Here is a 21,673-nt window from a genome sequence, read left to right on the forward strand (position 1 = left end):
TCTCCCCAGGCCTGGGGAGAGGCATGAACCTACCTCCCTACTCGTGAGTGGCGCCTGGCTAATGCCTTTGGTGACGGAGTTCCAGGTCCGGGCAGTCAACATACAAGCAAATAGAGGGTATAGGTCTCCTGCCCCAAGCCGCTGGCTGTAAATTTTCACGTTTTCCATATCAACATTGATTAGGGCCTGCCAGAGGTGACAATAATTCAGGCGAAACTCCTCTGTCAAGACCTGTAGACAGGAATGGAAGCAACAGGAAGTGAACCTCTGGCCCCCTCATGAACCCCATAGCACCAAATAACCCACCCCTGGAGCCATATCTCTCTGAAGATGGGATTGGGATGATGGTATCTCTACATTCTATACTTGATCTTAGCCAAAAGGCAGAGAAGTGATTATCTCTCCATTCTAAACTCAACATCCAGCAATCACTCTTTGCCCAAAGTTCAGAAACTATCCTGAGCCAATTAATGGCCCAAGTTTTTTCCAGGGACTACAAATTTTAGAGGCTTGGGAACCTGGAAGAAGTCCAGGGGACTTCGAGGTAAAGTCTTCCAGTATCATTCTAAAACCAATACAATTTGGGGGCCACTGGAAATCTAAAGTTTTTTTGCAAGATAAAAGGCATGCTTCCCTCCCTACTGCTTCCCTTATACCTCTAGATATACACATGGATGATTGTCACTCACCATTATAGAAAGTGGAAGAGATCATATGGGATTTCATACTAAATGAAACCTTAGAAAACAGATCATCTGGAGTCAACCTCATTTTGTAGATTTACAAACAGATCATCTGGGGCAAACCTCCTTATTTTGCAGATAAGGATACACAGAGGCCCAGAGAAACAAGTGACTTACCCAGGGTCAAGCATTTAGTAAGCAGCTGAATTTGAACTTTAAGACTCTGAATCCAATGCTTTTCTCACTATCTCAATTGACTCCCAAATGCATGGTAGATATTTTACATGATTTCATGTGTAAAATTTATATGAGATTGCTCACTGTCTCAACAGGGGTGGAGTCATGGGGAGAAAGGAGGGAGGGGAGAGAATCCAAGACTCAACAGTCTTTGAAAAATGTTGGAAAAAAGATGTTTCTACATGTAAATAGGGGGAAAGAAAATACAATTTAAAACCAAATGAGTGGTGGAAAATCTCTGGTTTTCTAGCCATTATTCAGGCTAGGTTGGACTCTTGGGAATTTCAATGTATTTCTGAATGGAGTTAAAAGTCTGTGGTAGGGCCTATTGACTAGGGTATTTGGCCCTCATGGGATCTGGCACTTAAAGGAGGTACCAGTTCTAATCTCTGGCTCCTAAAAGTCATATGCATTTCATATCAGGGTAGAACATGCATCAACCTATGTCACTCCTCTACTCAAAAACCTTTATGGGTTCCCTATTGTCCACAGGATAAAGTAAAATTCCCTTATGCCTGGCATTTAAGACCTGTCACAATCTTGCTGCAACCTACCTCTTTCAAGCATTCATTTTACACTATTCCATTTCATGCAACTCATTCCAGCCAAGCCCAACTCTCATAAAAGTTCACATTTGTCTCCATGCACTCATGCAGTTCATCATTCCATGCTGGGAACACATGCTTTTCTCATCTCAACTTGTTGAAACCCTTCAGGGCTCATCTCAGATGCTAACCTTTACTTTTCCCCAGCTAAACATCAATCTCTAATAGGAATGGTTCATAGAATTTAGAAGACAGCGAAGCAACCCCAATATTGGCTCTGAAAGTGGATAGGAATGTTCTCACTCACCTGGTACTGCCCATGATCAAGTAAAATAATTTCTTCCCTCCTGGTTGTGGCATTTTTCCTCACCAGCAAATTGCCGGGGTGAGGATCACAATGTACAAATCCATGAACAAAAATCATTTCACTATACATTGTTCCCAATATTTGAGAAATCTGAAAAACAAAAAATTTAGGAGTAGAGTCTTCCATTGAGCTAGGACTAGAAGACTAGCTAGATCTTCTATTTTGTTCCATCCAATCCAGTCAAGTTTTTGTTATTCAGTCATTTTTTCAGTCATGTCAGACTCTTCCTGTCCCCGATTGGTCTTTTCTTGGCAAGGATAACTGAAGTGGTTTGCCATTTCCTTATCTAGTTCATTTTATAGATGAGGAAACTGAGGCCAAAAGGGTTAAATGATTTTGCCCAGGGTCACACAGCTGATAAGTGCCTGGTTTCAGATCTAAACTCATGAAGATGAGTCTTCCCGATTCCAGGTCCTGCACTCTATCTGCTGAGCCACCTAGTTGTCCAAATCCAGTCAGTTAATAAACACTTATTAAATGCCTACAATGTTCAAGACACTGTAATTATAGGAAGAGGGGACCCAAAGGGACTAGAAGAGGTCAAAACAGGCCTCATAGTAGAGCCAATAGCTAGTAAGCTTTCAGTCCTTGAGCTGAGGGTGTGTAAAGAGGGAGGAGGGAAGCAATATTCACATTCTTTTTTCATCTAACAAAAATTGCCCTTTAAACTCCCACAGCCTCATTTCCTCTCCACCTCCTCTAAAACTGGTGAGATACGAATTTAGCCCTAAATCTTTGTATAGAAAAGAAGCACAGGATTGCAAAAACATATGAATGGTGTGTAAAGGTGAGGCTTAGGGCTCTCTGGGTCAAAGAAGTAGCAGCAGAAAGGCCATTCTCCAAAGAGGAATCAGAATTAGGAGGTGAGTGACAAATAGCACCCAGCCCTTTTGGGCTACCTGGAAGGTAAAGCCCTAAGACCTCAGGTCCATCAGGGAATTTCTGTCTAGTTGTTCTCCAGGCCATGACTTAATCCCCAACCAAGGCATCCTCAGGGCAGAAGGTTCTATGGGATGAGCAGAGCCTAGTGCTTCTCTTTCCCTCCATTGCACCTCTCTCCCATGCCCTCCCTTCCTGAGCCCAATGCTAATCTGATTTATGATGTCTGCACAGATGAAATGACACTGGAGAGGCCATTTAAATCATCCTGTCACTGTTGCCTTCCCCACCCCCAGTGACAGCCTTCTTATCTCTGCTCCCTTTTTATTAAAGCTAAAAGCCTTTCTGGAGCAAAGAAACACTCCCCCAGAATACAGCCAACTCTGAGCCCAGGGTATGTCTGTCCATGTGTCTCCCCAAAACAAACAGACGCCTCTATAAAGCAGTCTTTATATCACACACTTTATTTCTCTGAACTCAGGTGAATATATTAATGATATAAAAACACAAACACACATCTTAGGAAGATTAGAGAAGCCTGAGACTATTCAAAAGGAAGATCAAAACATATGAGAAAGTGATAGACAAAACTAGAAGATCTCCTTGGGAAAAAGGAAATAGACAACATCCTTTCAAATCCTATAGAAAGGTCCTACAGATTCAAATTGGCCACATCCTATTATATAATCATAATAAAATGGACAGGCCTTGCACTTAGAGGTTCTAGCTTCCATCAGGGCTCAGCTCACCTTCCAAGATAGTTCTGATGCTAATAATCCTAATTTCCTGGTACCACCAGGGAATTAGGATTATTAGAATCAGCTAGAATTAGCTCTAGCTACCTAGCTATCTGGCTACTGCACCATCTATCTCACAGAGTTGCTGGAGTAGGGGACGGGGGAATGCATTGTAAAACTGAAACTATTTAAAAGCATGAGTTATTGTTTAATTTTTTAAATTCAAATTAATTTTAAAAAATTTAAAGAATAAGGAATTATTTCTGAGTTACACAAGGTGCCATCTTGCTGATCTCTAGCTGCTACTTTTCCATAGAAAAGTAACCCCCAAAAGCCCATCTTGTGGTTTGGCAAAAAGAGATTATAGGGATGATTTGGAATCATCTCTTTTTTGCCATCCTGGGCTCTGTACTTTGGGGGGATTTTCTGGGTTGGGTAAGACTTGCCTGAAATTGCACATGAAGAAGCAAGCCATGGAAAGTGGGTACTGCTGAATGTACATGATGAAATCTATGTAACAAACAAGGTAAGAATAGGTTTGGTAGCCAGGTGACAAGCCATATACCATAATCTCTCTCCATACCCCAAATAAACTCTAACAGGTCTCTGACTCCCCTTTCTGATTTCTCTTTCCCTTCAGGGCTACTTTTGATGGAATCATTAGATCACAGATTTAGAGCTGAAAGAGAGTGGAGAAGTCATTTGTAGTCCAATACCCTTCTTTTTATAAGTAGTGCTAAGCACTAGGAATAAAAAAAAATAAAAAAGAAAAAAGAAAGACATCCCTCTGCCCTCAATGAAATTATATTTATATTCTGATTGAGGGGGAGAACAAGGGAGCTGAAAAATGATGGATGAGAACATAGTGAGGAGAAGGTAGAAAAGTCCAGAGATCTAGAAGAGTCCAGAGTGTGAGCCTGGACAAGTCACTTAAACCCAGTTGCCTCATCCTTGCCACACTTCTGTCTTAGAACTAATTATGATGGAAAAGGGTAAGGGTTTAAAAAAAGAAAAAGAAAAGCCCAGAGAGTCAGGACCAGGACCATAGAGAAGCAGGCATGGATGGCCTCAAAGACCCTCCTGACACTTTATAGATTAGCTCTTGGCATATGAAGGTTTCAAAATGTTGGGTATTTTGACTGGATACTTCTTTACTGTTCCCAATAGCCCCTATTCATGGTTCAGAATACATAAATAAAAAAACATTAGCATGCTAAGATGCCTATAGGAGCCATCCTGTCCAATAAATCTATCAGGAAAAGAAGGGGTTGTGGCTCTCTGAAGGCAGAGGAATGGAAGAGATGACATCTCAAGATCCTACAGCCTCATGATTTTACAGTGGAATCCATAGGCCAAGGTAATAACTATTTAGAAAAAATGTTAAAGAGTTCTATTGGGAGAATGATGAGTATTTAGCTAACCAACAGTGGTTAGCTTAACACAGCTGTAGGGTTTTTCCATGGAGGTGACAATTCTCTTAATTTTTCTTAGTAAAATGAATGCACCACTCATGTAGGTAATTTCTAAGTAATTACACAACAGTGTTATTTTGTGGCAGTAGGGGGAAAAACAGGAGTCTATAAAAAGGCTGAGTAAAGAATTAATTTGGTAAATAATATTTAAATCAAGGAGTTATTTTTAGATTTTTCTCAAAACTAGAATTGACTGAAAGTGTTTAATTATTATGGAATAGTTATGGAACTGCTTGGATTAATTTATAACTGCCCTCAAAGGATATTCTATTTTTGTTCTCTGGAGCATTTCAGAAGCAAGATCAAGACCACCAAAGGAAACAGTGAGCTAAAAGACCTAAAAGAGAAAGGAAAAGAGAACCAGGAGCAACTAATTCTAGACTCACATCTGGCACTATACTGTCTCTGTCTCTGTCTCTTTAAGCCTTACCTTTCATCTTAGCAGTGGTACTAATTATCAGTTCCCAAGGCATTTGGGGCTTAAATGATTTGCCCAGGACTATACATGTAGAAAAAGTGTCAGAGAACAGATTTGAAGCCAGGACCTTACATCTACATCTCTCCAGGCCTGGGTCTCTGTCCACTGAGACACCTGGCTGTCTCTAGGTAAATCTCTTTAATCCTTTCTACTTCAGTTTCCCCAATCTATAAAACGGATTGCAAGAGCTCCTCCAGGATCTTCCTGTTATTCCACCCATATTTTTTCAATAGATATTTTATACACAAAATGAGGAGGAAGGCCAGGGGCTATAATTACATCAGTTGCTCTAAGCTATTGCCACCAACAGGGAAAGTCCCCAGGAATCCATCTGCTATGCTGTTTCCTATAAGAAACTTCTAAGTTTTTAATGAGCAACTGGAAAAAGGTAACTAATATCATTTTTGCACCCCAAGTGGACAGAAACTTTAGATCTTTTCAGCTGCTCTGACTCAACCTCTGAAGCATCTCCCAATGCTAACAAGCACTGCAGCCTCCTATAACAGAAAACAGTATCCCCCATATTGGAGAACAGGCATGAAAAAACAAGGGAATAAAGGTATAGCTTGGGTTGTTTGGGAGCTTTTGAAGGGGAGACTTTTCTCTGTTTTCTTTGAGTACAAAACCTCAAACTCTACCATTTTCTAGACTTAATTGGTCTCTATGAAGAACCAAGAAAAGTGCAGAGTTTGAGGTCCCTGTATGCTCAAGGGAGAGAGGAATTAGGCTATGAGAGATGGAGAAGGATACTCCAAGATTCCAAGGGAATAAAAATAGTAGTTTATATATATTTATATAGTAGTTCACCCACATTATCTGTATTCCCTAGTAACCTTCCTTCTGTTCTCTCCTGTGTATTTAAAAAAATACTTCCTTGACCTTTTCTTAATTTCCTTTTAACAAATATTTTTGTAGCCCTATTACTAACTCCTATATCTCCATCTTCCAACTTAATATTCCAATTTCTTTCCAAAAAATGTTAAGAGAACAAAAATCCTTATATCTAATAAGCATAAGTCAAGCAAAACAAATTTCCACACTGGCCATGTCCAAAAATATATGTGTGTGAGGATAGAAATGGAACATCTCTTTCTGCTCCAGGGTGGCTTTGCCTTGTAAGCAGGAATTATTATCCTTTTCCCAGTCTCCTTCCCAGATTACTTTCTCCCAGAGATATCCAGGGTTCCAACAGAACCATCCCCTGGCTTGGCCTTTAGTTAGAACTCTCCTCCCCCAACCCATCATCATCCCCAACTCTCTTCCCTCCCTTTCCTCTTTGCTAATTTCACACAAATTAAATTGGTACCCAGTACCAGCAGGATCCTAAACACACTCACTGAAATCCAATTAACCTTCGATAAAGGTCCACCAATCAATAGTAGTTCTTTGGCTCAAGGAGGCAATATCGAGCCTAGGGAAACAAGCTGCAAGGAGACCTTTACTCTTAACAAGATCAATGAGAGTCACTGTCACGGGCTCTTAAAGTAATTGGCAAATATGATCCCTGGGTTAGGCCCTGAAGCGATCCCTGCTCCTGATCAGAAAAGACAAAAACAAATGGAGCCCAGAAGGGGCAGCCAGTTTCTTCAATGGTCTATGACAGACAGAAAATCTACGATGTGACTTCTGGATGAGTCTTCCATGACCCATAGAGGGTTGGTATTTGGGGGGATTCTGGAACCCTAAAGTCAGACCAAGGAGAGACAGAACAGGGCAACACTTTTTACTCAGTCTTCTCTTATGATAATGGTGGTAAATAAAAATAGGATACATAGATCTTGGACTTAAAATTTTTATTGGTATAGGGAACCTCTAGGCAAGTAAATTCCTTATAACAAGGCATCTTCTTGGCAACAAATAGTTATACAGAGTTGCCTTGCGCAGAGGTATCAAGCATATTGGCTAAATAATGCCCTAAACAATCCTTTAATGGGGCCTGAGCCAGATTAAAGTGTAATTGGAAAATATTTAACAAAATAAAAAAAATACTATAAAATATAGATGATAAACATTACATTTTTAAAATGAGTCAATATGAAGCCCACAAGGATCTTTTTATAGAGATTATTGGCCCCTGTTTTCATTTGAGTTTGACACCACTGAGAAATTAAGTAAAAGTACTAATAGCTACCATTTATATAGTGCTTACCATGTTTGTGCCAGACTCTGTGTTAAGCATTTTACAATGATTATTTCATTTGATCCTCACAACCCTGTCTGACACTTGTACTTGGGAGCTAGGTATCATTCCCATTTTATAGAAGAGGAAATTGAGGCAAACCAAGAGTAGGTGCCTTGCCCAGGATCACACAGCCTCAGTATATACCAGAGGTACAACTTGAATAAAGGTTTTCCAGAATCTATGGACAGATCTCTAGCCACTACCATATGGACCTCTTTGACAGTAATAAATAGCTCACATTTATATAGTGCTGTAAGTCCTGGATTCAGAATCAGAGGATGTGGGCTCAAATTGCAACTCTGCACTTTACTAGCTCCTGTGTGACTCTGGGCAAATTATCTCACTTCTCTGGAATTCAGATGTAAATCTAGAAGAAACCTCAGAAACCATCTCGACCAAACACTCCCTCCATTTAGAGATGAAGGACTGGAGCTCAGAGAGGTGAGGGGAAATATGATTTGCCATGCAATTTATCATACAAGTTATCAGTGGTAGGACTGGGATTTGAACTCAAATCTTTTGAGTAACAATCCTGCTGGATGGGTAATGAGCAAATTCTGGTTTTTATCCCATCCCTATGTCCCAGTTATCCTTTTTATCTGGCAGTAAATACTCTTGGTCATGAACAAGCAACAGTACCACTAACAGATCATCTTGTGTTTGCATTTGTCTTTAAAAATCAAAGCCTCTTCTGATTAAGTGCCATTACTGCCCTGCGCTAGCAAGAATCCAGAGAGATTAATGTGCTTTGGTAGCAGCTTTAACGATAATCCTGCCAGAGTAGGCATTAAGTAAATGTCACCATCCTGTTTGGAAAAGGAGGAAGGGCCTGGAGATGCTTCCCACTTCTGAGAGAGTCTTAGCTCATCTTTAATACTGCTTGAGAAAAGCCTTTCCTTTCTTCCCACTAACACTGGGGACTACTTATACAAGGGTACAGTACAAGGGAGTGAGTGAATGTGCCTAAATCTAACCGTTTCTGAATATGTATGGAAGTGATTGCTCAGTCTACCTGGGACCTCCCAGCGGGCCAAGGTGCAAATGAGCTAGTCAGCACATGCAGGATTTGTCCCTTTCCTTCCTTCCCTGGCAGGGTAAACATTCCCTGTTTCCACTGGACTAGTCCCAGTTAGGGTCTAAAATCAGGAGGATTTGGGAAGCTAGACCTAATTCATTTAATTGTTTTAATTTATTTTTTAAAAAACCCTTAAATTCTGTCTTAGAATTGATACCAAGTATTGGTTCAAAGGCAGAAGAGCAGAAATGGCTAAGCAATGGGGGTCATACAGCTAGAAAGTGTCTGAAGGCAGATTTGAACCCAGGGTTGGCTCTCTATCCACTGAGCCACCTAGCTGTCCCCCTTAAAACACTGGAATAGCTTGCCATTTCCTTCTCCAGGTCATTTGACAGATGAAGAAACTGAGGCCAACAGAGTTAAGTGACTTGTCCAGGGTCATACAGCTAGTAAGTCTGAGGCCAAGTTTAAGATGAGATTTCCCAAGTCTAGGACCATATGCTGAGCCATCTAGCCACCTACTCTGATTCATTTTAGGAAGTTTCCCCCTACTGTCATAGAAGGGATTCCTTCTCAGAGTGTTTGGATTATGTGAACTTTGAGGGTCTTTCCTACTCTCCAAGATACTGTGATTCTGTGATCCTGGGTCTAGGACTTCCTCTAGCATGTCCCGCTCACTCTTCATTCTCCCACTGAAGACAAAGGTCCAGGGGGAAGGCACAGTACCAGAGGTCATAGTGAGCCATCAGTTATTCTTTGTCTCTATCTCATTCCTCTGCAGTCCTACTCAGTCAGTCAACAAACATTTATTAAGTGATTAGTTAGTTTGTGCCCTGCAGGCACTGTGCTAAATTTAGGCTGAAGACCTAAAGAAAGGCAAAGACACAAATCCCTCATAATGCACTGTTGGTGGAGTTGTGAAGGGACCCAACCATTCACATTCCATTCCATTCATTTAAGTGCAATTCATCATTCCATAGCAGCTAAGAATAGAAAACTACAAGGACATAAAAAGCACACCCTATGCTTTAGTCTCTGGTTATAAGGTGGCTGGCTGGGCTGAGGAAACAGCTATGGATAGAAGAAGGAAAGACAATGGGTTGGATGGGTTCACAGATCTCAAACCCCCAAGAACCAGGGAGAGAGCAGGGCAGGATCTGAGGCAGTAGCTCCACATTGACAATAACAAAGATGTCTGGGGGGAGACACTCAGCCTTTCCTTATGTGCTTAATGTCCCAGCTCTAACCACAGAAGCTGAGTTAGCTTGACGTCCACTACACCCCAATAGAAACCTCTCAAATCTGTGGTTCCTTTGATTGCCTGGTACCTCAAAAACTCTATGGTGTGGGAGACAGAGGAAAGAGAGACAGTTTCTAGACTCCAGAGAAGAACAGATGGGCATATTAAGTCTAACAGATTTATGCCATTGTTCTTTGATAGCTAGTCGGCTCTGAGACTCATCAATAGAGGAAGTGAAGAGGGATCAATGCTCACACCTTACAGAAGAAAAGTAGCAGAACAAGACACAGGGTAAGGAATGGCCTTACTGACTACAAATACTTTCTTATTTTTGAAGGGAAAGAGACAATTTCTCTGTAGGGCTTCTATGCCTTGGGGAATTGAAATGTAGAGTAAATCACATTCTCCATTTTGACCTCAGAATCCCCAAAAAGTTTAGATGTAGGGCACTTGTTATGGTTTACTCTTCAGTTAACAGTTTAGTAATTCAAGGCAGGAAGAGTCTCCAGCTTTGACTCAGTGGCATCATTCTAAACTGGGGATATCTCTTAGCCAAAACAACACTCTCTTCCTTCCATTCAACATGTGCATCTCACCTCATTAACGTCAATTCGGTTCTTCACTATATATTCCTTATCGTTGATCTGCCCACCTTCCAAAAATTCCATCAGAAGGACCCGTCGAGTGGACAGTTCCCAATAAATTTTAGGAATCTAAAACAGGAGAGAGAACATGGTCAGGGTAGTCTTTGGGGAACACAAAGAAAGGGAGTTCTAAGGAAAGGACCCTATGGAGACTATAGATGGGGCATCAAATTAACAAAGTAGGAAAATACAAAATAACTGGGAAGGAATAAGATAATAAGAAGCCAGGTCATGGGGAAAGGGTGTAACCATCTTTCCCTTCAACTTGACTCCATATTTCTATTAAAAATGACTCTTTTTTTAGGACTTGAAAAGGAAGATCCACTGTTATCCCCTTGATAATTATAATCTAGGATTAGAAACTTAAAGGAAACCAATTATGGTGAAAATAAAGATGCATGTTTTTATATTCAAGCCTATGGACCCCCTTAAATATATATACAGCCCCCTACAGTCTACAGACTCCAGAGGTTAAGAACTCTTGCTCTAAAAATTGGGCATATAGTTTATTTTCAACTTTTTGACATTATAGTGTTATAATGAATGAATATTATTGAGCAAGATGGCTCTTTTCTTCCTATGGTAGCTATCAATAACTTTGTTGAGGTACAATCTAGTAAAAGGATCATTGTATAATTAGAAATAATTTCCCAAAATAGTTGAGCCAATTCACAGCTCTGTCTGCCAAAAATTGGCATGCACTTAAAGAGGCTTTTTTGGAAATTCATCTTCAAGGAGTTTTGGACTTTCCATTGAAGATTTGCCCTCTTTAACAAAGGGAGAAACATGAAACATCTAGAGAGATTTTGAAATGTTCAGTCCCATAACACAGACCAATGATTCTCAAATTTTTGAGAGCTATAATACTCATCATTCTTTCATTCGTTTCCCCACAATCTCCCTTCCTTTCGAAAACACCTTCTGGCCTCTATTGATTTTTGCTGTTGTTAAATTAAGGTGAATGAAAATTAATTTAGAGGAGTCTCTTGAGATTACTGAAATCTCTTTAGGAAGCTGACAAAATTTTGCTATAAACAATATTCAGAAAATCCAGATGTTTCCCAGGAACTGTCTTTTAATTAGGGAAATTACCTTTTAATTAAGGATACCTCCCCCCCATGGAGCATTCACCCCAGTCTCTCCTTGATTCATCTCTTATTCTGTTTATAACCTAAAGTGATAAGACTTCTCAATCTCCCAACTTGTCTGCTAGTTCTCCATACATCATCCTCTGCCAATCCTAAATTATAGTCACACATTGAATCCCATATATCCCTATTAATTGCTCAGATTCTAACTATCCCATTGTTCAACTTCCCCTTAAGCTCCCTTGCCCCTTGGGCCATTCATCCCTGCATTTGGAAGGTGTGTATAACTCTGAGATTTATTGCACTAAACTAAGACAGTTATTAAACTCAACATAAGCATGGGAAGACGCCTCACGCACCGAGAGGTAAACTCTTTGCTGAGGCTTAATTACTCACAGATGTTTCAATGTGATGCCAGTGTATAAAAACAATTTATCTCCAGCTTTAAGAGCTCAACTGGGTTCACAGCACAAAATTCACTTCCCACTTGTTATGTGCTTAGGCAAAATTAATTACTCAGGAGCTAAATTCCACCAACATCTTTGGGGTAGTAAGCATGTTTTGGAAGCAACAGTTTTAGTCAGTAGATTAATTATTTATCCATTTGGCATCCTTTCTTCCCCCCCTTAAGCAGTACCATTATTATAATTACATCATCAGTACAGTTATGGCTTTTTGGCCCCAGCTGGAATGTGATTGGCTGTTTCCATGGGGATAGTCAAGGGTTTTACTTGTCAGTCTCCTAGTAACAGCTCTGATGGGCACCCTGCTTGCTCCAAGGTGTGTATGTGTTTTTGTGGAGCCAGTTTTTAGCTGACCTTTAGTGATTTCAGGGCTGTTCCTCAGGGGTCCTTGTCCAATTGTCTGGATTTGGATGGATGAGAAGAACTCTGTATTTTTGTGCACACAAGCAGCCAAAGTAAGGCCAGCCAAACAGACTGGTGATTACCTACTATTCACCTGAGTGAGGACATCTGGACAAATCTAGCCCAAAGCACACACAGTAATCTGAATTCTATCCTGGTATAGGTACTTGCCTCTTTCTTCCAAAATGCCCACACAACTCCAAGAGAAAAGTAGAATTTAGCTCCTGAATAATTAGCTTAGCTTCTCCTTCTAGACAACAATAATCACTATATGTATAGCTCTGACTTCTTCAGCTCTGATGGCAAATCCATAGGCTTTTCAAGCAACAGGTATAGACATCTCTTGGACCATTCAGACCTCTCTCAAATGATCTTGGTGAAAACTAAAGACCATGTCCAAAACTGCTATTTCGCATAAAGTCCTTTTTAGATAACTTGGCCCAAGGCAAACAGATCTTTTTTCTTCCTTTCCTTAAACCAACTTGTCTAACTAGTAATTGTTATAATGGCTTCCTTTAAGACTCAGAACTAAATCCCAACTTCTATCTAAGAACTTTTCTAATTATCCCTCCTCCTTGGTCCCTCAGGCTCCAGGGAAAATATAAACTCTTAGAGGTTCAGGATTGCTTCAATTTTTGTCTTTGTGCCCTCTGCACCTAGCATAGTGCATCTAATACATGCTATTCAGTCATCCAGTTGTGTCTGACTCTTCATGACCTCCCATGGACCATTGTTATCCCTAGGGAGTTTTCTTGGCAAGGGTACTGGAATGGTTTGCCATTTCCTTCTCCAATGGATCCTTTTTGTCAGGCAACTGTATAAAGGGAGCCCCCTCCCCTGGGGGTTGCCTGACATGAGTCCCTGTCCTGCATGACTAGACATTATGTGAATGCACAGGTGATGGGTCTGGGCTAAAAATAAAGATAAAAGAGGGGTTGAGAGGGGGGTGGCTCTCTAGTTCCTTGGATGGTGGCATGGCAGGACACTGATTGGGATCAATTAATATTAATAAACTCTATGGAAACCTAAAGAACTAGGAGTTTTTAACTTAACTTTAACACAATCAAAGGTTATATGACTTGCCCAAGGTCACACAGCTATGTCCACATATAAAACAATAACTAATAATATATAGCGTAGAATATATAATGTGTTCCAATTGAATGATAATAGTTAAATTCAGCACACATTTATTAAGCCTCTACTATATTTAGAGGCTCAGTGGAGAGTGTGAAATGTCTTAATCTTTCAGTCTGGAATCTAAGTTCTCTTAGGGTAGGTATATTATCATGATGTGGTGAAGAAAACACTAGATTTGGAATCAGGAAGCCTGGATGTGAGTTCCAGTTCTACTACTTATGACAGGTGTGACCTAGGGGAAGCCACTGAACTTTTCTGATTCACAATTCTCTTATTTATAAAAGGATAATCATATTTTTATAAATTTTTTAAAAGAAGGATAGTCATGGGCAACGAGGTAGTACAGTGGATAGAGAGCCAGATCTAGAGTCAAGAAGACCTCAGTTCAAGTGCGGCCTCAGATACTTTACTAGTGTGACCCTGGGGCAAGTCACTTAACCCTATTGGGCCTCAGAAACTGAGGGAATGAGCTAGAGAAGGAAATGACAAACCACTCCACAGTATCTTTGCCAAGAAAACTCCCAAAAGACTCACAAAGATTCAGAAATAACTGAAAACAATTAGACAACGACCATACCTGTACTGCTTCCCTCACAGGAAGGTTGTGAAGGGTCAAAACGAGAAAATGGCCACCTGTGAGGCCATGAAACACATTCATTAATTCAACAAATATTTATTACACACCTATAGAATAGGAGACTTTTCTAGGGTTTCAGGAAATAAAAAATTTAGGTAATATTTGGTTATATGGTCTCTGCCCTCCTGAAAGTTACAATCTAGTAGGGCACCACGACTCAGATTACTCTAATATTCAAGCTATTAATGAACCACTTCCAAACAATGATGTAAAGTATGCAGATTCTCAAGTGTTTGTCATGCAAGTTTTGTTTGCTTTTATGTGTTTTACATGAACATCTGACAAAATGCAATCTTCCCATATTGCGGTTATCTTGCTTGCACTGGCATAACTAGGAACCTGTACTTTCAGCAACAACATTTTAGTAAGTTTTACCAGCCAACAACATTTACAGTTCATAAATAAAGACACAAAAAATCATATGCAAGAATGGATTTAAACTTGCTGAATATAAACATTAAACCTCAAAATTCTGTAGACTTAGTAACTGCTTATGTGACACTAATTTAGGTGACCAAATTGAATGTGCTATCCAGATTTTATCAAAATAACAAGTGGAACTGCAAAAAATTACAATCTTACGATAAATGCCATAAAGTAACTCAAAACCAAGTACAAGTGTGAAATTTGAAGAGGAAGGTTGTTGCTAAACAAGGACTAAGGGGGAAAGGTAGTATTTCCAATTTAATTTATGGGTAGGAATTTGACTAGTGGAGAGGGTAAAAAAAAAATTTCAGATACAGGGAACATTTTTTTTTAAAACCCTGATCTTCCAGTTTAGAATAAATACTGTGGATTGGTCCTAAGGCAGAAGAGTGGCAAGAACTAGACAATGGGGGGTTAAGGGAGTTGCTCAGGGTCACACAGCTAGAAGTGTCTGAGGCCAGATTTGAACCCAGGACCCTCTCTCATCTCTAGGCCTGGCTCTCATTCCACTGAGCCACTCTGCTGCCCCATTACAGGGAACATTCTAAGTAAAGATTGTCAAAATGGATCATGATTTAAAATGGCCAAGAAGGTCTAATTTAGTCTTTTCTACAAGAATTCAAATCTGCTTCCCAAGTATTCATGTATTCATTATCAGAAGGAAGATACATCAAGGTTATACTAACTCCATTTTAGGGCAGTTAGGGTAGCTAGATGGTACAGTGGATAGAGCACAGGGCTGGAGTCAAAGAGACCTGAGTGCAAATCTGGAATCAGATACTTGCTGGTTGTGTGACCCTGGGGCAAGTCACTTGAACCTGTTTGTCTCAGTTTCCCCATGGGCTAGAGAAGGAAATGGTAATCTTTCCCAAGAAAGCCCTCAAGAGTCATACATGACTGAAACAACAATCTCCACTTTATAAAAGGGAAAACTAAGATCAAGATAGAGTGATTACTCTTCCCGGGGGGATGGAGAAGCCCTTAGCCATCTCCCCACTTTGAATCTAGCACACCCCTCTTATATTTATATTTAAGACCATTTGGCACTCCTCTCCCTCATTCTTACCTTTAAGGCTTCAACATTTTTTAACATTTCAGCCATCTTTTCGGCATTTCTCCCTTCATTGAGGAAGTCTAGTTCCAGAATCAAATTCTTCTTTGCCTCATCCACTAACCAGGAGAATTCAAATTCAGGAAATAAGTACTTTACAGCTGAAACAAGCATCTGAAATTCAAGAAGTCACTGTTAGCCAGTCAATCCTCATCCTCTTCTACTCCTGCCCTCTGTCTGGACTTTCTAGAGTATAACTCACTCGTTATACTGAAAGGGAAAAGCAATGGGAAAATAAAAAAGGTGGCAAAGAAGTTCCAGAGAGGCTTCTTTTTATACTTTAGGCCACATCCAAGATCCTTACTTTGTACCACAAAATCTTTCCCCAAGGTCTCCTTTTTTTTTTTTAAATCATACAATCATCAATTGAAAACTGGAAAAGACTTTAGTAATAAATCCTAGTCCAATTATTGTACAGATGAAGAAACTGAGATCCAGGGAGCTAATATAACTTGAGCAGGGTTGTATATCTTATAAGTAATAATAACAACTAATATTTATATAAGTTTTAAATTTTACATAGTGCTTTACATGGAGCTCTCTCATTTAAACCTTGTAACAACCTCCAGTGGCCTGTATTGCTGGTAATTACAGTTCCCATTTTACAGATAAGCTGAGAATCAGGTTAAATCACTTACCCATAAATATCCCTAGCAGGATTTGAATCCAGGCTTTACTAACTCTAATCTGATCTAATCTATCCCCCATATCTAGCCCCATTTCTGTTTTTGCTTTTTGATGTCTTTTTTTTCTTTTTTACATTCATTTAAAAATTTTAGTTCCAAAAGTCTCTTTCACTCATCTTTCCTCTACTCACTGAGAAGGCAAGCAATAAGATGCCCATTATGTGGGTGAAGTCATGCAAAACATATTTCCGTATTAGCCATGTTGCAATAAAAAAATAGAAATAGTTTAAAAAAGTAGAAAATATGATTCAACCTAAACTCAGAGTGCATCAGTTCTCTCCCTGGAGGTGGACAGAATTTTGCATCATGACAGTAGCTATCTTTCACAGTTGATCATCATTGCAGCATTGCTGTTACTGTGTACAATTTATTCCTTTTCTAACATTCAAGGCTCTCCACAACCTGGAGCCACACTACTTTTTCCAGCTTTGTCATGTATACTTAACTTTAATCTCTCTGTACACCTCAGTTTACCCATCTATAAAATGGGTCTAGCAGCACCTGCTCCTATTGCACAAGATCAACATTTTAAGTTCTAGAACAACATGGCAATACAGAGGGTTCAAAAAGATATTGGGTGGGAAGAGTGAGGAAGTTATAAACCTTTTGTACCTATAGTTCTGTACTGACATAGTAACTGTCATAGTTCATGTTTAGTCATCTAGTGGTATACAGAAGGAATGTACTATATATGCTATAAGGAAAGGGTATTTTATTTGGACAAGTGAGTGAATCCCTCTCACCACTTTCATTCAATAGACTCCAGTAGCTCCCTATTACCTCCTTAAAATATACATATTATATAGTCCTTCATTTGGGATTCAATATATAATAAATATTATGTTTAATTATTTATTTGTATTTTATATAACACAATATCTCATATACAAAATATAAAAAGTATATATTAATGTTACATACTATAGATTATATATTAAATATACATATATTGTATTTTATTTGGAATTTAAAGCTCTATATAACTTGGACTCTTCCTATGTTTCCAGTTCTCCTATACTTTGATTTCCCTCCACTTAACGCAATGATCCAGTGGCACTAGCCTACCACCTGCCATTCCTCAGACATGCCATTCACATCTCGTCTCCAGAACATTGTACTGGCTATCTCCCATGCCTAGAATCCCACATTTTGCAGGAAGCCTTTCCTAATACTTTTAGCCACTGCTGCCTTCCACTGAGATTACCTTCCATCTATTCTGGATATATCTTATACATACCCAGGTATTCATTTGTTGTTTTCCCCACTAGAAGGGTGAGCTCCTCAAGGGCAGGAATTTTTGCCTTTCTTTGAATTACCAAAAGCTTATAAAAGCATAGGGCCTTTGGGTATAATAAAATCCTTAATATATGTTTGTTGATTGACTTAATACTTGTACTACTACACCTAAACTCACAGGGAGGGCCTGCAGAAATATAAATTGTTCTTAGGATGATGTCTATGGAAAATGATTCTTGTAGTGGTATGAAGGACAGATTTAAATAAATAGAGGCAGGAAAAGCCAATATTGATTCTACTGCAACAGTCTCAGCTTTGTAATGAAGGACCCATACAAAGATGGCAGGAAACAGAAGAGGGACAGAGTGGAGATATGTCTAATGGGACAATAAATGGAGCTGTACTTGTTCTACAGGAGTATCTGGAGATGAGAGGTGATGTGTAGATATTTTGGAGTCATATACAAAGAGGTAATAACTGAGGGTACCATGTAAGTCAACAGGGAGGGGGAGGGGAGGCAAAGACAAGCTCATGAAGAATACTATTGAAGGGTTGGGAAGAGTTGTAGCAAAGGCGAAAGAGAAAGAATGATTAGAGAAAAAGGAGAACAAAGAATGAATGTCATTTCTGAAGCCAAGGAAGGAAACAATATCTAGTAGAAGGAGTCTAGAGAGCTACTCATAATGGTCCTGCACTCTATTCACTACACCACTTTGCTGTCTGAAGTCAATGTCTATAGATTCCCAAAGAATGGGACTTCCTATCCAAACACCTTCTCTGGAAGAATTCAGTTTTCAGAAAGGATATAAACAAGGGATAAACTTCATGAATAAAGTGTCCATGGTTGGAACACCTCTGAAGCTCAGCCTCCTTTTCAATTAAAAAAAAAAAGGATTGGAACAGATGATCTCTAGGGTCCACCCCCTTCTTCAGTTTCAACATTCTAGAGCCTATGAATCTCTGGGCAAATTCCTCCTTATCAAAATAGTCTGATAAAGTGAAGAGGGCAAGGTGGCCTATGGCATAGCAAGGTGGTCAGTAAAACATAGTCCTTCCCTTTCACCCCCCCCCCAAACCCCAGGGTTGGCCAGATTTGGGGATAAATAGTTCTGTCAATGGTGTTACTGTTCTCCCAATGACCCAGGCTTAAAAAGCAAAGTCATCTATCTCTGACTCTTTCCTTTCCTTCATGCCCTGTAATCAGTCAACAGGTTCTGTCAATTCTTCTTTCAAGATGTCTCTCATAACTATCCCTTTTTCTCCATCCCTTCTGTCACCACCTTTCTTCCAAGCCCTCATCACCTTGTACCTGAACTACAGTAATAAATAGCTTTATAACTGACTTCTAGCTTCCAGTGTCTATCCCCTCCAATCCATCTTACATATCACAGACACATTAATCATCTTAATGGTCTGCTTTTATCATGTTTCTCTCTCCCTTACTCAAAAAATTTCAATGGTTCCCCACTGCCTAAAAAAAGAAAGTCTGAAACTTATTTTGGCATTTAACATACTTTGTAATCTGGTCCCAGTCTACCTAAGTGAATCTTTCTTCCTTCCTTCCTTCCTTCCTTTCTATTTTTTTAAACCTATTTATTTTGAATCTCATTTTATTTTGTTGCCTTTTGTTTTCCTATCATGATCTTTTCCAAATATAACCTTTCCCCAGACATCCAGCAAGTTATCCTTTCTGACAAATATTTTAAAAAGGAGTTCAGCAAAATGAAGTGACCCATTAAACATGTCTAAGAGTCAGAACAATATTCTTCTACAACCATGACTTTTCCCATTCACTACAATGAAGAGAGAGAAAATTTTTTAGCTCTTCTCCAAGCTAAGGCTTGGTCAGGATAATGCTATAGCATTGCTATTTTTTGCTGTTATCATTATTTTTTCTATTTACATTGCTGTAATCACTGTGTGTACTATTTTTCCCATTCTGCTTCATCATATAAGTCCTCCCAAGTTACTCTGCATTTTTCATATTCATCATTTCCTATAGTATATAATAATGTTCCATTACTTTCACGTACCACCCACATCTGGGCAACTACTTTGCTTCCAGTTCTTTGCTACCACAAAAAGTGCTAGCTTTGCTCTATGACCTCTTATATGTAAGTGCATCATGGAACCATAGATTGATAAACTGGAAAAGATATGAACATATTGTTGGTGGGACTGTGAACTTGGCCAACCACTCTAGAAAGTAATTAGGAATCAGAGAGAGGGAGCTAGAAACAGAAAGAAATGGAGAGAAAGGGAGTGACAAAAAGGAGAAACAGAAAAGCAAAGGGAGACACTAAAATAGAGAAATGAAGGGGGAGGGAGGGAGAGAGACAGAGAGAGAGAGAGAGAGAGAGAGAGAGAGAGAGAGAGAGAGAGAGAGAGAGAGAGAGAGAGAGAGAGAGAGATTTAAAATAAAATGTCCATGCCCCTTACCAGGGGTGGTGTTTAATGAATGGTTATTGTACTGAATTGAATTATATATGGATAGATTAGGGACTAATTCTTTAAATAATTTTTCTTTTAATATATTCAAATTGTGCTTCATTTTTTTCAGAACATACAACATAGAGTGTTAACACAATTCTGGGAAATATCTTTTTTGGATAAATAAGTATTACTAAAATCCAAGTGTGAGATGAGTATATCTCCAGAGTGCCTGGAGTCATCTATGGGCAGGGCCAACCTTAATTTGTTTCTCTCTTCCTTTGGTTCCAGGTTCTAATGTGATCAGCATAACTTTACATCTTACTTACCAGTAAACCTATATGATTGGAATGAGAAAGAAAAATGATTCTCACCTCCATCAGCATAATGTCCTTAGAGCTTTGAGCCTGCACCTTTGGGTGTTGGACCTTCACAGCGACGGTTCTTCCATCATGCAATACAGCCTTATGGACTTGGGCAAGGGAGGCAGTCCCAAGTGGGGTCTTGTCAAAACTCTTAAATATATCTTTTATCTGTTCAGAAGGGAGAAGAATAAAAAGTGTGAAAAGGTTGACTCAATTCAAGCTGTGTAACTAATCTAAGAGAAAGGAATTATTACTAATAACTAGGACCCCCTGTCTCTTATTAACCATTCAAGTCCCATATGACCATCATTTCAAATTGGATGGCTCATAGATAATTCAAAACATTTTTTGGGGGGGAGGAGCTTCAAATTCAAGCATTAGTCCCCTGTGTAATAGCACTGAGCTATTACACTCCAAGAAGTTTAGGTAAGGCACAGTAGTAGTCCCTTGTCCTCAAATAGCTTATAGTCAAGGAGGGGGCTGAGACACAAATAATTATATAAAACAATATATAAGTGCAAAGAAAAATCATTGCTGAAGGAAGAGGGCAGTAGTGATGCTAGCTAAGGTAAGGCATTTATGGTGTAAATTGTTATCTAACTTATTTATGATTATTATCTAATAAGAGGAGAGGGCATTCCAGGTAGAAATTAAGAATTAAAGAAACTAGAGAGACAACTCAAACTTAACATGTACAGAACAGAATTCATTCTCTTTCTTTCTTGCATCCCTTTTCTTTTTTACCTTACCTTCCATCCTATAATCAAGATTAAGTATTGGTTCCAAGGAAGAGTGATAAGGGCTATGCAACTGGGGTTAAGTGACTTGCCCAGGATCCCATTAGTGTCTTAGGCCAGATTTGTACCCAGGACCCTCCTGTCTCTGGGCCTGGCTCTCTATCTACTGGATCACCTAACTCTCCCTTACATTATCTTTCTCCAAAAATTCATTCTTCTGCTTAATTTCCCTGTTCTTGCCAGTGGCATCACCTTCTACTCACCTAAGATCACAACCTTGGTATCATTTTTGACTCCTCACTTATACGTAATTCCACTTGTCAATCCGCTGACAAATCTTGTTGTTTCTACTTCCACAACATCGTCTCTAGTATATATCCCCTTCTCTCTGTTCATCTACAGTCTCTAATCCAGCCACCACCCCCCTCACCACTGGGCTCAGGCTTATTGCAGTTGTCTCATTTGGCCTCTC

General features: G+C 39.4%; 1 protein-coding gene and 1 long non-coding RNA gene across 2 annotated transcripts in view; one reads left to right on the top strand and one right to left on the bottom strand.

The window, feature by feature from the left end:
* Nucleotides 1–10,243, top strand: part of LOC130456309 (uncharacterized) — a 40,587-nt gene extending 30,344 nt beyond the window's left edge. Inside the window, exon 3 of the long non-coding RNA XR_008914959.1 lies at nt 10,037–10,243. This is a non-coding gene — a long non-coding RNA (uncharacterized LOC130456309). The remainder of the gene's footprint in view (nt 1–10,036) is intronic.
* ADCK1 (aarF domain containing kinase 1) overlaps nt 1–21,673 on the bottom strand; it is a 101,854-nt gene that overhangs the window by 18,576 nt on the left and 61,605 nt on the right. Inside the window, exons 5-9 of the mRNA XM_007472730.3 lie at nt 20,474–20,632; nt 15,703–15,861; nt 10,432–10,548; nt 1,773–1,922; nt 34–231 (exon numbers count right to left, since the gene is read on the bottom strand). Of these exons, the coding sequence (XP_007472792.2) occupies nt 34–231; nt 1,773–1,922; nt 10,432–10,548; nt 15,703–15,861; nt 20,474–20,632 (783 nt within the window). The remainder of the gene's footprint in view (nt 1–33; nt 232–1,772; nt 1,923–10,431; nt 10,549–15,702; nt 15,862–20,473; nt 20,633–21,673) is intronic.

Source organism: Monodelphis domestica, chromosome 1 (genome assembly GCF_027887165.1).
Source record: "Monodelphis domestica isolate mMonDom1 chromosome 1, mMonDom1.pri, whole genome shotgun sequence".
Classification (NCBI taxonomy): Eukaryota; Metazoa; Chordata; class Mammalia; order Didelphimorphia; family Didelphidae; genus Monodelphis; species Monodelphis domestica.